Genomic DNA, 18049 nt, shown 5'->3' on the forward strand with positions numbered 1-18049 from the left:
GTTGGGCCCCCGATGAAGCTGTCTTACTGGCTGAAGTTCTTTTGTGGCTGCTCTTCGGCACTCTCCTGCTGACCTGTGATCCTTCTCCAGGCTCTGGGCATCTATTGCTGGCCCTGGCATCAAACTGGTAGGAGGGGGATGGATTGAGGTTCCCCTCCCCCGGCATCATCATTTTTAGAAAATCTAAACTCTGCTGGGGTAACTGCATTGACTGGTTTAGATTTCCTTAAGTAACAAAATGGATTAACGTTACTTCTCCGTGTGTGTGTTGCAACTCGGTTGCCACATCACGTCAGAATTAAGCGGATCACCTTTGCACATTTCTGGAGTAATGTTGAGCATTATCAAGTAGTACAGGTATTGTTGTATACAGGCTCAAGCAGGACATGCTTTGCAGGCTTTTTTGTATCTTTTGTTTGACCAGAAACTACAGCAGCTTTCAGACACAGGGGTTTCTTAACACACCGGCCCACCTTCTGTAAAAATGGTAGATTCCAGGGACTAAGGGGGAGGAAATGGTTGCAAAGCTATTGATCATAGTTCACTATTTTAAGAAAAGGACAGCATGGGAGAAGCAAAATAAAGATGATGGGCTTTGGTAAAGCAGATGTTAATAAACTCAGGGAATTTCTAAGTAGATTCTCTTGGGAAGATAATTTAAGGATAAAGAAGTGCAGGGGAGAGAGAAATTACTGAAAGAAGCTGTATTTAAGACACAACAGTAAATTATTGTGCTATGAAGGAGAAAAGAATCAGGGTAAGAAGAAGGAATAGCTGCAGCAGAAGCTCTTTAAAGTCTTGAATATTAAAAAAGGGTTTATTTACAAATTAGGAACAAGGACATCCGGCTAAAGCTGAGTAGAAAAAAGTAGACCAGAAGTGTATGGTTGAACCTAGAAAGATAAAGTACACAATGACTTACTACTATTGAGGGTGATAAAAATTAATGTGAAAAGATTGTATGAACACCACAAGAGCAGAAAAAGGCAAAGTAAAATTCAGGCCCATTCCTTAATAGGGGAGGATTGCAAATAATAGACCGCGATGAGAAAGCCAAGATATTCAATGACATCTTTGCTTCAGGCATGACATAAATTGTGAGCAAATGCCTAAAGCAATTAGGTTGTTTACAAGAGCACAGATGCACGAGTCTGAGTAGGGAAAAAGAAGTTAGAAAATATTTGATGTGTTATGTATATTGAAGTTAGAGTGGCCTGGTGGAATTTACCCTGGAATATCTAAGAAGCTGAAGCAGTATCTGAACCGTTAACACTCATTGGTAACAAAAGAGGGTAAGGTTCTCTAGGAACTAGAAGAAAACCCACAGAACCCATCCTTCAAAAGAGGAAAAGGAAGGTTCAGGGAGATAACAAGTCTGTCTGTGTTATCCTGAAAGATACGCAAGACTAAATTATTAAAGAATCAATGTATAAAGTACCTACAGAATAATAAGCTAATAAAAACAGCGGGAGTAGATTTGTTGAGAATAAATCATGTCAAACTAACCTTGTTTCCTTCTTTGACAGGATAATTGTTCTCATGGATAAAGAATCTTGACTCTGCTAAGGCTTTTGACATGGTCCCACCTAACATGCTCTTAAGGAAACAAAAGAAACGTGTACTTACCCAGAGTCATGATACAGTGAGCAAACACTCACATGGTTTGATGTTAAACTGGGAAGGCGTTAAAAGCAAGGCTCTGCAGAAATCATATTTCTACTCAGGATTTTCATTAACAACTTGAATCATGAAACACACAAGTTTTCAAAGAACAAGAGGCTAGGAGGGATTACAAACTCTTTGAGATACAGGGTCAAAATGCAGAACCATATTGAGAAACAGCACCAAAGGCCCAAAACCAACAAGGGAAAATTCAGTACTCAAATACAAACACTTATCCTTGGGAAAGGGAAATTAAGGAATAAATTATAAAACAGAGAATGAAGAGATGTGATTGCTCTAATGGAGCCATCTCATGGAGCCATGACAAATGAAATTGTCATAATATGATACTGTTACAAAACTAAGCAAATCTCATGCTGTGCGGTGCTGACAGAAGTGCTGTAGGTAACATATGCAAGGTAATTATCCTTCTCTGCTTGGCCCTGGGAAGCTGACATTGGCACTGAATGGTTTTGGGCGCCACACTTTCTGAAGTGTTGCCAAACCGGGAGGAGTCCAGAGGAGGGAAATAAAAAAGGTAGAAGGTAAAGAAAACATGGCCAGGAAACAAGACCCAAAGACATGACTTTTGAGAAAAGATTGAAGGAAACGGCTTCCTTTGGTATAGGAAAGAGAAGACTAGGGATAAATTGTAATGATAATCCAGTATTCAAAGGCCTGTTAAAGAGAAAGGTGGTAATTTGTTCTCAAAGACCCTTGCAAATAGGCTGTGATGAACTCAATTAATTTGCATTGGAGATGCAAATTTGGGGTTTGGTATTAGGAAGTATCTGTGCTGCAGTGCCTAAATATGCTGCACAGAGGAGGACTGTTTATGGAAGGGTTTTAAGATCAAGCTAGACAAATTATCAGACATGGTTTAGGTATAATAGCTCTATCCTTCAGAGAGGAGAAAGGACCATGTGATCCCAGGAGGTCCTTACCAGGCTTGCATTGCCATTATTCTATTAAATTAAGACCAGGAATATAGCAGAGTTGACTGTTGTTATCTTTCCAGGTAATTTTCAGTTCCAAGCTTCAAATATACAAGGCTATTATAAGGCCTCTTTTGTTTTATATGGATGTTAGACAACCACAAGTAAGAAAGGAATGCAATTAAATATTTTTTTTAAACTGACTTTAATTTGGGGCCAGTTAAGGAATAATGACACACGGAGAACAAGATGTAATTAAAGAACTCTGGGAGGCCTGTAAAGAATTAAATCTGGTGTGTATAATGAAATCCCATTAAATTCAGCAGGCCGGTCGAGCTGGTAGCCTGGTTGGCAGAAATCAGGCTTATTGCGTGTCCCCTGAAAGACCATTCTTAGGATTATTGTGGAAGAGAAAATGGAGGATAAGATAGACCATAATCTTAATGTGAAAGACTAAGCATACAAGAAACTGAAAGGCAAGAAGAGGTGAGGGCAGGCTGTAGGAACCCTGAAGACCTCAAGAACCAGAAGCAACAGCAGAGAAATATGTTTAAGCCCAAAATCTGCTCTGTGTTTATTAACCAGGGCAGAGATTATAAAGGCTTCCACAGTTGTCATTTACTCATTTGTATTCTCCAACCATGTGGTCTAGTATGGCGGTCGCTGGAGAGATGTGACCCTAATCCTCTTGGGAAGCTGGGAGTGTAAAACCTGACTTCATACTCTCACTTCAGTCCTGCTCTGTTTGTAAGAGCTCTCCCAGATAAAGGGTCTGTATGTAAAGATTGTGCCAGTGCTGGTTTCAATCAGGTCTCTAACACAGCAGCAGCAGCAAGGACATTGCTTGATAGCTACCACAGACTGTGAATTCATCAGAAAAGCTCTGGGTTTTTGAATGCCAGTTGTGGAGCCTCAGATCTGAGATGTAACACAGGATTTATCTATGAACCAGGAAATGTAGTGCTCTCCTTAGCTGCTGAATGGATACACCATTCAGTGGCTCTGAACGCTGCTGACAGCCTTGAAGGAGGGAGGCTTTACTGACTGCTGCCACTGACAGGGCAAAGCTTTGGCTGGTGTCACCAACTCAGCCCTCTGCCAGCCAGTTTAGGGGTGCTTTATGTGCAGTGCAGAGGGCAAGTGTCTGTGCAAACACAGTGCCCCTCCTGGTTCCTCTTCCCCCAGGAACTGCAGCCTCACCCCAGTCTAAACTGAACCCAGAGATGAGCTGATGGAGCAGCAAAAAGGACAGAGTTCTCCTCTCCCCCCTAGGGACACAGCAACCAGGAGCCTTTGGGTTTAGTGCCAGCTCTTCCTTCCCCCATATGCTTCCCCATTGTAACATCCACATATGTTTGAACCCCTCTTCCCCCCACTCCAAGGACAGGGGCCTTGGGATCTCTGCATCAAACACGAGTCCTGGGGCTGAGCCTGGGCTCGATGCCGCCTTTCACGTGGGGAAGGCAGGTGGAGACCCTGTCGTGGTTTAACCTCAGTCGGCAACTGAGCACCACACAGCCGCTCACTCACTCCCCCCAGTGGGATGGGGGAGAGAATTGGAAGAGCACAAGTGAGAAAAACTCGTGGGTTGAGATAAAAAGTTTAATAATTGAAATAAAATAATAATAATAATGTAATAATGATAATGATAATACACAAAGCAAGTTATGCTCAGTGCAATTGCTCACCACCCGCCGACCGATGCCCAGCCAGTCCCCGAGCAGCGGCCCCCCCGGCCAGCTTCCCCCAGTTTATGTACTGAGCATGACGTCACATGGTATGGAATGTTTCTTTGGCCAGTTTGGCTGTGCCCCCTCCCAGCTTCTTGTGCACCTCCAGCCTTCTCAGTCGGTAGAGCATGGGAAACTAAAAAGTCCTTGACTAGTGTAAGCACTACCTAGCAACAACTAAAACATCGGTGTGTTATCAACATTGTTCTCATGCTAAATCCAAAACACAGCACTGTACCAGCTACTAGGAAGGAAATTAACTCTATCCCTGCTGAAACCAGGACAGACCCTCAACACAAGAAGTGGGTCAGGGATGCAAATGAAGCTGCCCCATAGTCTGAGGCAAAAAGGTTTCCCTTTCCCACTCGGTGACCGGCATACTGTCCCCACTGCATCCTGAATCTTCATGGCTGATGGCAAAGGACCCATTACAATGAGGCTTCCACACTTTAGTAGAAACCCTGGCATCTGCTATAGTATGCTGTTTAGAAAAGGCACAGAGTGGGAGGGAAGGAAGAAGCTGTTCCAAGTAAAGTGTGTTTTCTGAGAAAGCTTCAGAAGCAAAGGGAATTAAGTTTGAATGAGTTCTAGCTTTATTCCACATTAATCTCCTGGCTGTTAATCTGGAGTCATTATCCTCAGAGCACTAGTGACTGCAAATGCCCTTCTTAACCTTCTGAGCAGAGGTAAGGGTGTACACACCCATTGACCTGCACCTCGGAGGAGCGGCAATAGATAGTGGGCAATAAGGGTCGGGTGAGGGAGGTAACCGTCCTTAGCAGATGGGATTTGTTAATTCTTTGTTCTTAAGCAGACTCCTGCTGTTACTGAGAAAGGGGGAAAAAAATTGTGATTTTTCTGCATCTAACCGAGGCAAGCAAAATGCCTGAAATATCTGATGTATGTCTACTCTAGTTTACAGGGACTCAGGAATCCCATGGGGTGTCTGCTTGGGGATGAAATGGAACTGGACCCTGAGGCACAGCGACCTATAAGTCTTAAATGTGTCTGCTTGGTTTTTGAAAAGAGGCAGAAGCAGCCATAAGGTCAGCATCTTTGCCTTCTAATGCCTGAGGCTTTGACGTGTTATTCAAGGCAATCATTTATCTTGTACCTATGAGGAGTTAAACAGCAGGGGTTTTTTGCTTAGAGGAAATAGCAGCAAAACTTTGGTCCTGTCAAGAAAGAAGACATGGTGTCTTAATTAGCTAAAGGACAGAGTTGGTTAGCTCTTCTGCTAGTGATGCCTCAGAAGATCTCACTGACTATCAACATTAAAATAGGCAAAGGCCTAACATATATAGGACATTTTATTTCTCTACAAAGGGAAGGATTTATACACAGTGCTTACTTTATACTTTGGGTATTCTTCTTACTGTATTACAGACAAGCCCTTCCCCATTAATGAGTAAGATTAAAATTTAAGAAAAAGCCTTTTAATCTGTAACTTCAAGCACCTCAACAGAGAAAAGTTAATATGCAATGATGCGATCTCTGTTTTCTGTATCAAGGATGCTTATTATTGCACTTCCAGACAATGAGGTAGCCTGTGCTACAACTAGTTAAGCTCACATTTTTCTCAAAGATGGGTGGAGATGTGGTGAATACCCAGCAGTGCATTGTCAAGGGAACATGATCTGCTTATCTTCCTCATGTCAGGAGCTATTGAAATGAACAGATGTCTACTCTAAGAATGCAGACTGAAACAGTGTAAGCATCCCTATTTATCTAATAATAAATTGAGCATCTTTTGTAACAGGAGTGCTGCAGAGAAAGGAGGAAGAGTTTGTAACAAGAGGACGATAATTTGCAAATCCTGAAAAACTCAACACTGTATTTAAGAACTGAGTGTGATTTATTTTTTTTCCTAGCTTAATCATCATCACCAGTGATTAAAACTTGCCTATAACTTGTAGAATCTTTTTGGCTGGCATTTAATTTACAATTCTCTCAATGAAAAGCAAAGCAAGTTAGAATCTGGTTTGTGCTTTCCTATCTGTATAGCATTTTTGTAGCTCACGCGACTAAGATTCAAACAACAGTATTTTTATGTTGAAATCAGCACAGAAGATTCTGAATAGATGCCTGTGTAGGACCAGCTAAATAATAAACACCTTATATATATGTCTACTTTCCTGATTTCACTGACAGTAGAAGTATCGTGAGAAAGAATTGGGAAGACTCAGAAGTTTTCATGTATTTTGAGGTAGTAAGATTTTTTTTTCATTACTTCTTTCTTTGCTTCTAGGTTTTACCAATTAATCTCTGAGATTCAGATTTCTACGGCTAAAATGGTGCATCAGTCTTCCTAAGTAATGCAAACCAAACAGCATCACACAGCAATTTCTGCAGCTAGTGGAGAACTTAACTTTGAATTACAGCATGTTTTAAAAAGACATCTTGACTTGCTTTTCTCTCTGTTATAAATACTGTTCGACTGCCTCAGTCCTTATTTGTGGGTATTTTGGCTTTTATCAGTGCTTCAATATACCAACAGAAATATCCTTCATTGAAATGCATATGTATTACTCCTCTGCTAAATAAAAGAACCATTAACTTTATGATAGTTAAGTTGTGCATTTTACACATAGTATCTTGATGATATTAATCAACTCCATACCTGGTAGCAACCCGGTAGCAATCTCAAGAAAGAGCTAAATGAGCACACAGGCATCCTTGTGATGCTATCATCTCATCCAGGGCCAAAGCTGAAGGGCATTGCTGTAACAAGAAAAGCAGTTTGTTTTGCTGTGGCCTGGCCTGTCATTAGACATGTTAATAAAAAAAATATTGTGGATGTGCTGTGCTTGTGACAATTCCAGAATATACAGTATCAAGTAAAATATGGAAAATGGATATTTATTCTCCAAAATATCTGCCCCCAGTGGAAAAGATTGACATTAGTTGTAATCCCTCCCTTATCAAAGATATCACATTACTTTTAGAGGGACCATTATTTCTTAACAACACCAAACAGCTATCGGCAGTGACTGATCAGAGTTCACTGCTTGCTAAAGCTGGTTACAGTCTATACCATCCCCAGATTTTTCTTTGTGTTCAGTGGAATTTAATTCCTGTGCTATTTTGGTTCTACTAACAACATTAGTGATGTGATATTTTCTGCCTGCTGCCTCCTGGTTTGTCAATTTTTTTTTTTTAATTCTTGGTATCTGTATTGAGTTTGCATTTCTTGAATGACCTCTCTTTGTTCTTTTTTCTCTCCCTGAAAAAAGAAATGCTTCCCTTTTTTCCAGCTGATCAAGGCTTAGAAACCCACTGCCTCAGGTATTTTGAGTCTCTTTTGGGTTTAACCTTGTTTGTCAGGATTCTTGCCAAGTGCCTCAGGATGCAAAAGAATCACAGGCACATCATCTGGGAATAGATTTTGTGTTCAAGCCCAGACTGAATTGACTTACTGGTTATATAGGGTACTAGGGAATACACATATTCACTACATCTTTCTTCAAGACAGGAGTTTGCTTAAGTACAGGAGCAGCAAAACTTAAGATTTATGTTTTAACAGAATTGTCAGATGTGTTCTGCTTGCCAAATTTTCTTTTTTTTTTTTTACACCCAATATTCAAGTGGATGTTTTCTGATGCCTAATGTTTTCTACCATCACCACGCTGAATGGCAATATCATGTTCAAACTAGTAAAAGGTATCTGATCACAGCACATTTTGTAGTTCAGTTTTCTTTTGTTCTGAGCATTTTCTAACGTAAAGATGAGTGGATCTGAGTTTGGTTGCAAATCTTGCCAAAGCTCAACTGGATTACTTGGACATAGTCCATAATAGCATTGGTCAGAAGCCGTGCAATTTCACAGGGATCCTTGGGAACACTTAGTCATAGGGAAGGAAAATGCCCTTTTTGGAGACTTTGCTACCGTTTGAGCTTGTGGTGCTAATCTTGCCAAGATACCATGTGCTAGACAGACATCTTAACATAGACTAACACCTTGGTTTTTGCAACATGCAAATATACCCATCTAGTAATTCTCATTTTTCCTCAATTTCACATGCTCATATCCCTGCATTGCCATTTGCTGTAGCGTTTGAGCTTTTCAGCCACGTTCATTTCCTTATCATGAATACTACCAAGTCCTTACTTTAAAAAAGGTGAAGGTTGGTGTTGGGCTACCATGGGAGAACTAGAACATAGAGGGAGTTATTGGGAGTATCTGGAGCCAAGGAGGCTAGGAGAGCCATTAATTTTGTCTTTGGTGCTTGGCAGAGCTGAGGATGTGAGATCCTGGGATAGGAAGTCTCCCACATAGAAGAACCAAGGTTTAGGGCAGCTACAGGTCTACAGATTGGGGAAGCATCAGGAAATGGTTTTCGGAGGCTTACAAATACAAGAGATAGGACATTGATGGCTTTGCAACAAAACCATTTCATGCCAGCACTGATAAACTTATTAGATCACAAAGCACTGAGGCTACTCCCAGTGTAGCTGCTGCTTATAGGTGCCACTTGAAAAGCTGAGGAAACGGTCCTTTCATCGTTCTTCCCTTCTTTCCATTCATGCAAAAGCCGAGTGCAATCTGGCAATATAGAAATCCAGTATATAAGCCACCTTGAATTCCTCACAGCATTTTCCCAATTGAAAGCATTCAATGGTTGTCAGAAGTTGCACATTGACCCACATTGCTACTTCCTATGTTAGACATCTAGGAAATACTGGACTTGTATCATCTTGTCATGGTTTAACTCCAGTCGGCAACTAAGCACCACACAGCTGCTCGCTCATTAACTCCATCCCAGCTGAAACCAGGACACATCTCAATCTTCAAGTATTTGAGCATGAACAGAATTAGGGCTCTACTTTTGTGAAACAACCAAACTTGAACAAAAATAGTTTTCTGATAGCCCAGTTCCTCTCACTTACACTGGAGTCAGTCCATCAGAAAGCACTCTAAGGTGTCCAGGCTCTAATGAGCAGTGATGTCTCACTTGGTCTGAGCAACAATGTGTGATGGAAGACCTGTTTTAGATTTTGCACAGTGATGTTCACGGGCGACATCTCCGAATCAGCACCTACCTTGATGAAATGCTGGGAGGATCTCTTTGCCTTGCAAGGGATGGAGATTTCCCAACAGCCCTCCATGTCCTGACAGCATCTGGGCAGACTTCACAGCCCAGTAAATGTTGCATCCAGTCTGGTGCAGTGAACGGTTTCTGACGTGCACAGCCTACTAACACAGCAGAAGAATCTGCTCGCTCAGAATCAGTTTCTCTTGTGATATCTTAAAGCACAGTTGCTGAGGAAAGCCTAGTTCAGTGGCTAACTGCTTTGCTTTTCAGGGCTGTTAAAAGCATGAGATTGTTTTTACTCACAGGATGCCTTCCATCCTTCCCTTCACTTCTGATGCAACATTCCTGTTCCAAACTGCTGAGCTATTTCTGCTGGAAATTTCAACAAAAATAAGCATTTTTGGCAGACACTGAAAAAAAAAATATGGCCAGAAAAGAGAAAAACTGTGGCCCACTGAAGATAGTGGGGAATTCTTGCATAATTTGATCTAAAGCAGCCGCTGTGACTCCTGTTCCAATCACTGTTCCTTTTTGACAGATCAAGGATAACTGATGCAGAATTAAACCATTTGGGAAGCAGAAGAAATCACGGTCATCAGGCTGCAGAGCGCTTCATTAAATAAGTTAAGCTATCAGCTTTCCATGGGAAAAAAATAAAGAAAAAAAAAATCTTTCAAACAAAGCAGCCCTGAGGGGAGAAAGCATCATCAGCGTAACAAATTCAGTGGCTGACAGGATGGAGACAGCTACAGGCTTTGGTTATGAGATCTTCCTCCTCAGCAGGGTGCACACTCCTTGTAGCTGTGTCAGATCTGGTCTCCCTAAGAGCATATGGCACTAGTCAGGGCTACAGGTTAATGCGAAAGAGCACAGCCCTGAGGTCTGAGAGCGGGAAGTGGTGTGAAGCCAAAGAGCTGGCGGGTGGTTTGAGGGGGTGAAGGAAAGGTCGGAAAAGGGTACAGGGTCCCTAAAGTCGCACAAGATGATCGTGATGATTGTGGCCTAAACAGCAAGTAGACTGAGGATGTGAAGGAGAAAAAAGAAAAGGAAAAGAAAAGGAAAAGAAAAGGAAAAGAAAAGGAAAAGAAAAGGAAAAGAAGAAAAGAAAAAGAAAAGAAAAAGAAAAGAACCCCCCCCAACCTTTTCCTAGCTTTGTCCAGGAAAAGTTCCTTGGTCTTGGCCAGGAGGAGTTCTTTGGTCATGTAACACAAATGAGTGGTGAGAGTGGAGTGAGAGAAAAATAAAAAGCCTGGGGGATATTCCCAGAAAGGGGGTGAAGGAAAGGTGGGAAAAGGGTACAGGGTCCCTTAAGGTGGACATGATGATTGTGGCCTAAACAGCAAGTAGACTGAGGATGAAAGAAGAAAAGAAGAAGAAAAGAAGAAGAAAAGAAGAAGAAAAGAAGAAGAAAAGAAGAGAAGAAGAAGAAAAGAAGAAGAAAAGAAGAAGAAAAGAAGAAGAAAAGAAAAGAACCCCCCCAACCTTTTCCTAGCTTTGTCCAGGAAAAGTTCCTTGGTCTTGGCCAGGAGGAGTTCTTTGGTCATGTAACACAAATGAGTGGTGAGAGTGGAGTGAGAGAAAAATAAAAAGCCTGGGGGATATTCCCAGAAAGGCGCTTCTTGCTCAAGGAATATGATAATGGATGAAGAAGGTGGTTTTTTAGGGTTATACTGAACTGTTTGAGATGTGATGAGGCAGATGAGGTGTCAAGTGGAACAAGAGGACCAGACATGTTGCTGGCATGAGTGGTACAGATTTAGCAGCCCAAGCCTTGTGAGGTGGGATGGGGAGGAGAGGTGTGCTCTTCTCACCAGAAGTGTTTCCTCACACCGCTTCAGATATTTCTGAGCCAAAAGCTGTTGCAGGATGGGAAAAAGGAAAGACTGGATTGATGCTTCCATTCCCAGCCTAGATGTGGGCATAATGGGTATATTTTCTTGATCATGTATTGATCTTAATGCTCACAGAAAGTTATATTCTGGTAGTTGCAGAGGCTGAAATCTTTTATGTTCAGGTACAATCAGACATTGCAAGCTTCTGTGGTACTAAGGTCTCCTAGGGCTACTTCCTAGGATAAATGAGCAGGTCTGTCTTCATGGTGATTAGATCCAGCATTTTGGTGAAGTTACCATTTTATTCCAAAAATTAAACTGAATTCATCTAGCTGCTTCATGTACGTCAAACAGTTGTCAGAAGACAGCTTTCAGCAAACCCTGATTCAAAGCAGCCATGTACCGCTAATTTAGAAGTTCATCCTAGTCCCCTACCAATTCTGTGGGTTTCCTAGATCTCTCTATGAATATTTCTCTTTCTTTCTATCTCTGGTTTTGAATATAAACAGATGGAGGGTTTAGAAAAAATGAAAAGGGAATGCTGTGTGGTTTCTAGCTATTGGTAAATACGCAGATAAAGTGTCCTCAATAGATTAAAGAAGTAAGCTCTTAAGAAGCTTATCTAGCCTCATCTCCTACTGTTGAACCTTTATTTTTTAGAATTAGCACTGATTTGATTTTTTCCTGAAATTGTTTGCTTCCTGAGTGGGCTACCTTTACGATGTGTAGCACAGTGTGTGCATCAGTGCCCGCTGCTGATAAACGGGTAGCAGCTCTGAGGACAGCGAACGTCCACTTCAAGGACTGGAAGAGGAGGGGGCAGAACAGGGAAGGAGAGGCTTTAAACAAAAAGCCCCCAAAATGATAATGTAGATAATGTGAGATTCTGAAAGCTGATGAAACAGTAGGAAATACACAGTGCTTGTGCTAGCATATGTCTGATAACAAAATGCTTAATCGCTTAGAGGAAAGGGTGAAGATGGGGCTCTGAACTTTGCTGTATTTTGCTCCTTGTCGCGCAGTGGGAAATCAACATTATCTTTGGTACAGTACCGAACTTTCTGAAACAATAGCTCTGCAATTTTGAAACAGTGGATCAAAACTTACATGGACTCATTCAAGGCCTGAAAGTTTTAAAAAGAGTACATCAGGGACAGGAATTTTAACTCCAATATCCCCAGATACCCAACCAGTATACATTAGCACTGCTAACTTCCAGGCCAAGCCTGTAAGTCGGGCGAAACAGTCCTACTGCGGAAAACAACTGTCACAGGAAAATGTGCTGGTAGTCTAGAAGCTTCGGTAGTCCCGCAGAGCTTTGCAGAAGGAAGGGGTGGTGTGGGTTTGTAAGAGGTAAGGAGGTGCCCTTCAGCCGTGCAACGTGAACTCAAGCTCTCTTTGAACTTCCTGGTGATGAAAGTTTCCCTGAAAGATGAGGAAAGCCTTTATATGATTCAAACAAATGATAGTTATAAGCCTCAAAGAAGTAAAAGATGTGAAGACTGCCTTGTGTGAAGCTAAGACAAAAGCTTCAGTGAAAACTTTTCAGAAAGTGAATATAATGAACTTTGAGGTCCCTCTGTGCAGGCCTGCATAAAAGCTTTCATCTGTATCAACAGATGTACCCTTCTTCCCGCAGGAAACTTAAAGAGAAAAATCCCATTTATAGTAGCCCATTTGGTGTTTTAGTGTATGCCTTGCAACCATTTCCACACTACAAAACTGAAGAGGTCATACCCCATTTGGATAACTCTGCTTTGCTTCCCACACTCTTAGGAAACCATGCTCGAAGAAAAGTTTCTGATGTTTGCAGTTACTCACCTACAACTTTACAGATCTAGTTTTCCACTTGCAGAGTTTCCCTTGACTGACTGAAACTGCTGAAACTGGTAAAAATTGCAACTAGACTAGTAAATAGCAAATCCTGCTGCTCTTGTTTAATTGTCGGTGATGCCTGCTTACGATAATTTTGTCACCCTGTCATGGTAGTCACCACAGATGCCCAAATAGTGAAGACATGCAGAGAGTCTATCATGGCAGAGCCTTTAAAAATTTGCATTTGACATGAACTGAGTAATATAGTCTGCAGCAAAGTTGTGTGACACTAAAGCAGTCACAACTGCAAAATCTATGAGAAAGTCATAAATTGTCTAGAGATGAAACACCTCCTATGAACTCATTACTCAGTATTTGTTTTTAGGTGGGTTCTCAGACCTTACTGTAGCCAATGATGGGAAACCAAACTTTATGGCCACTTTCCTAAAAGAGCTTAAGTTTTATGAGACGGTAAGGAAAAGTTTCCGTAGATGAATCAGGACCACATTTTGAAAGCAGAGGGAGTCAGATGGCAATCCATCTGCTAGGAGACTGTCTAAATGTCTAAGTGTACATGTACTTTGAAGAATTGGGTCCTAAGTGATCTGGTTATTCAAAATCCCATTGTAAGAGAGACCTAGCCCCTTAGAAGTCTATTTTGCTGAGCTTTCATAATGGGATTCACATTATGCAATACAGTATTTTTGATGTCCATAAATCTAAAATTCTATATACAGAATTGTGTCATTTAAAAATACATATTTTACTACAGTTTTACCTTTTGGATTACAATCATTAGCTAGTGAGTTGAACTCAGCTTTTATAACATGCACAAATGATTGATGCTCTTATCAGTGGCATGGCAGCAAACTCCGCTGTGGTGAGGCTTCTTGGGGCACGCTCTAGCTTGGGCCTCCAGGTGAGCCACAAAGTTACCTCCCCAGGATGTAAGGACACCCGAAAAAAAACAAGTGAGAGTAGTAACCGCAGCAGGGCTGAAGGACCTGCCTGTGCATAAAGGCCTGTCTATGTCAAGAAGAGTAATGGTCTTTGAGAAGAGTATGGCTTTGCTCATGCAAATGTTGCATGCTTATATTACACCAGGAACAGCTTCACTGAGCTTCTGTGGGACTACTTTACAAAGTTAATCATGTATGCACGTCTTTGCAGACCCACTCCAGCAAAGAGGGCCGGTGTGCCATTAGTCATGTTTTAAAGACTTTAGAGGGACATAAATGATGCATGAGTTTTTACACAGGTTGTATACACAGATATAAATTTCAATAGCATTGTTAGTGCTATTTGAAGTATTTATAGAAGTGCTTTGCATTCAGTGATGAGTTTAAAAAAACAAAGGAATCTGTGCTTCAACCAACATCTTAAAGGGATATTTAGAAACTTTACTACCGTTTCCCCTGAGGCTCTTCCCACGATAGCTGCAATACTGAGACATGGAAGGTTAATTAGCAAATGTTTGTAAAGGACTTTGAAGATGAAAAGCTTTTTTCTTTTTTTTTTTTTTTTTAATTTAATTTTAAATGCTAAACATGCTGATGATTATGAAGGTGGGATTTCTGACAGCTCCTTTGTTCTGCACGCTGCACTGAAGTGGTTTGCTATGAATCCAGTTTGCTGCCAGATTTTCAGTGGTGAGTTTACCTGCTCCGCTTTGTCAGTGTACCTGCTGCTGCCTTTTGTTATGCTGCTGCCTCTCCCGTGGACCAGCAGTGTCGAGGGTGCAGCCTGCTGGTGCAGGAGGAGGCTGGGCTCAAGCACACCACCACTGTGGGCCACATGGAAGAACCTCCCTGTTTGTAACACTAAAGTCCATCAGAGTTTCTCCTTGACTTCAACAAGCAACAGAAACATAACCTTGCAACCCAGGAAATGAAGCTTATTGAACAAGATCTGAGACTAACTCTTCTCATCTACAAAGGCAACCCACACTGACATTCTGCTTAGCATAGTACATCCTACCCTGGCAAGATAGAAAAGATGTGACAGCAGCTTTGCCACTAGCAAGTTTGACAAAACCTTCTTTCCTTGAAATCCCATACAAAATTACAATATTTAGAGTAAAGAGCCAAGTGCTAAACAGTCTGCACTAGTGCATCTTATTCATTTAAACACACGAGCTCAGCAGCAACAACAGGCTTTGAGTCGAACTCTCAGACCTTTCTGCTGTTTTAATAAAGAAACTTCCCATTGTCTTCATTAGACTCATTAGGTTGTTCTTTATCTGCTATACACTTCCACAGGAACTGAAGCATGGAACAAGGCAAACAGCAGTCTCCTTCATGACACAAGTTTGGTAATTTTATTGAATATGAAAATATACTAATGTTATTCTGCCAGCAATCTTGATGTGCCTAATTTATTAAGCTTTCATTAAGGTAGACCACTGTAGTACTGGAAAATTTTATACCTAATAGAAGTAGGTTTATGACACAGGTTGTATTGGTACAAATATGTTTGGGGGCATTTACACATTTGAATGTGTTTATAGCTGAGACGTGAGGATACCTTGAGAAGATGCAAATAGCAACTGTTGGACTTCATCTCAGCCACTGCTGGTTACTTGATTGCTTGTTGCTTTGTTTGCCTGCTTTGCTTCTCCATATGGTGAAATGTACCTTCCCTATACAAAGCATCCAGAGCACTATGATGGAAAACCATCGTTAGAGCAAACCAGCAGTGTTACTGAGAGAGTTTGTATCGAGACAGAACAATGCGCAGAGTGAGAATTTTCTAAAGGTGCAAGCTCCCTGCAAAATGAAAAAACAATGCATTTCCCCAGCAAAGAGCAAATTCACAGCCAAGAATGCTCTTTAGCCCAACCTGTGTTAAAATATTTATTGTAGAGTAATGATGTTGGAGGGAAGGCATTTATATAATATAAATAATTCTCCCTCTTTTTCTTGAAATTATAAATTATCACTACAAGTTTATCGAGCACTAATTTCTCATCACCTATGGGTAAGAAGTCGCTCTCTACATATTTATGTTTTCAATATAAAAAGTGTCCCTATTACATATTTCAAGGCAAAAATCATAGTCAACATAATAGAGGACAAGCCATAAATTCGTAAACTGATGCAAAGCACCGCTGGCTCAATGGATGTAAATCAGCAGGGCTCCAATTGGACCCTATTGCTTTATACTTACGGGAGAGCTGAAGCAGCCCCAGCACCAGGGAATAACTCTTCTGCTTCGTGAATGGGAGTGAACTGCCAAACGTGTTTCAAGGGTGGCTGGAGCCAGTCTTGCCCTCTAGTTTCCATCAGTATTATTAAAATTCTGGCTGGGTGTCATCAGACCAAAGGTCTATATAGGAAAATATCTTTCCTCTCCCAGTGGCTAAAAGTAGGTGCTCAAGGAAAGTGTGTGAGAAAGAGGGCGTATTTACCTCTTGGGGTAATTCAGTTTGTAATGAACTTATTTATTCATTTCCCAATAGCCCCTGGGTAATTTTTTGGTGTTTCTTTGTGTGAGAAAGCATAAATTTAAGTTGCGGTCATTAAATTAGTTTGAAATAGATGTTAATAGAATAGCAGTCTTTCACCCAAGAAAGTTTTCTGAGCAAACATTTTGAATGATAACCTCAATACTTCAGTAACCCAGCATTCAGGATGAAATGTCACCTATGAGCCCATTAAACACTCTTTGAGGTAATACCTTCTCTGTGTGAGCAGCTGACAGGCTTGCAAAACAGGAAATTGCATCCTGCAAGAGGACATATATGTGCCTGTGCCCTGTTCTACCTGCTGAGCAAACCTCTTTGCATGGAAAGGTTAGACCAGAAGACCACATATCCAGCATCTCTTTGTAGAAGGCATGCTTGGTACAGGGGTTTTCTTTTCCATGCAAAACCTAACAGGTCGATTTCAAAGGGACCTAACTGAGCTGGGTACCTAAGAAACCTTGCTGAGAAACATGCAGTACACAGAACAGTCTGCAGGCTGTATGTAGTTCAGCTACAGAGCTAATGCTTGTGAAATTGCACTGACCCTTTGTTAAAGGAGTTGTATAAAAGGCTGCCATCACTGCAGCTGAAGTCTTAAATGTGGGCTCAAAAATTGACTCGACAGGTACTTCCTCCAAAATGTCGCTTCCTACAGCCTGTGCTTCTCCTCCCCACTTCCAGGCACTTCTCTTCCTGCGGCACTTCCCAAAATGCCACTTGCTACATCCTCCTCCACTGAAGAAAACAAGTCCAAAAGACCATCTGAAGAGCAAATCCACCTAATCCTGTCCAAAACATCTCCAGAGGGCTCAAACCTTTGTCGTGAAACAAAATAACAACATGTATAAAGGGGTTTAGTTAATAACTTAGAAATAAAATGGTGGGTGGGTGCATTAATACACTCAACAACAGTGACCAAATTTTGATGCAGATTTATTTTAAAGAAAATGCCAGTTTTCTCAAGCCAGTCAAGAAGCCTCTGACATGTCTTTTCTTAGCTCATCCCTCCTCCAAGTTTTCTTTCTGTCCTTAAGAAAGATGTTATTCTTCCACCCTGACAGCCCTTTGTGCAGCCACACCAACACCTATTTGCTCCCTCTCCCTAGGCCATCCCACACCAGCCCAGTTTGCGTTTCTCTTTCTCGCTTCCCTACCTGTGTGTAATATGCTTTCCTACCTCCCGGGGTCCTTGTGAGGCAAAATTTGTGTCACGTGCCATAAAGCAGCTGGGACCACCGTGGAGGTCTCTTCAGGATTGCTTTGGATAGTCTGAATGTGCCACCTCCACCCTCCTGCCTTCTGCCACCAGCTTCACCCTGCAACCAGCCCGGTGGAAATCCTCCGAGCTGGCCCAGCTACCAGCATTTGAATGGGCTCATCTCTGGCTAAATAATGAGTTCAAGCTTCCCAGTGAGCATTGTCCCCCTGGGAGAAGTGACCTACTGGTCTGAACCAGCTTCTATTGAAGGGAAGCATTAGAAAAGCCAATGCAATTAGCATGCTGACAAGGATGCCTACGGATGAATTCCTTCTGATACTACCTCTAATAGCTATTGCCTAGTCACATTTTGTTTAATCA

At 41.5% G+C, this 18049-nt stretch overlaps 1 protein-coding gene across 1 annotated transcript in view; it reads right to left on the reverse strand.

The window, feature by feature from the left end:
- Positions 1 to 1578, reverse strand: part of LANCL2 (LanC lantibiotic synthetase component C-like 2 (bacterial)) — a 45804-nt gene extending 44226 nt beyond the window's left edge. The window contains exon 1 of the mRNA XM_009321663.1: positions 1507 to 1578. Coding sequence (XP_009319938.1) covers positions 1507 to 1578 — 72 coding nt within the window. The remainder of the gene's footprint in view (positions 1 to 1506) is intronic.
- Between the last annotated feature and the right edge of the window lie 16471 nt (positions 1579 to 18049).

Source organism: Pygoscelis adeliae, unplaced genomic scaffold, assembly GCF_000699105.1.
Source record: "Pygoscelis adeliae isolate BGI_AS28 unplaced genomic scaffold, ASM69910v1 Scaffold40, whole genome shotgun sequence".
In the NCBI taxonomy this organism is placed as follows: domain Eukaryota; kingdom Metazoa; phylum Chordata; class Aves; order Sphenisciformes; family Spheniscidae; genus Pygoscelis; species Pygoscelis adeliae.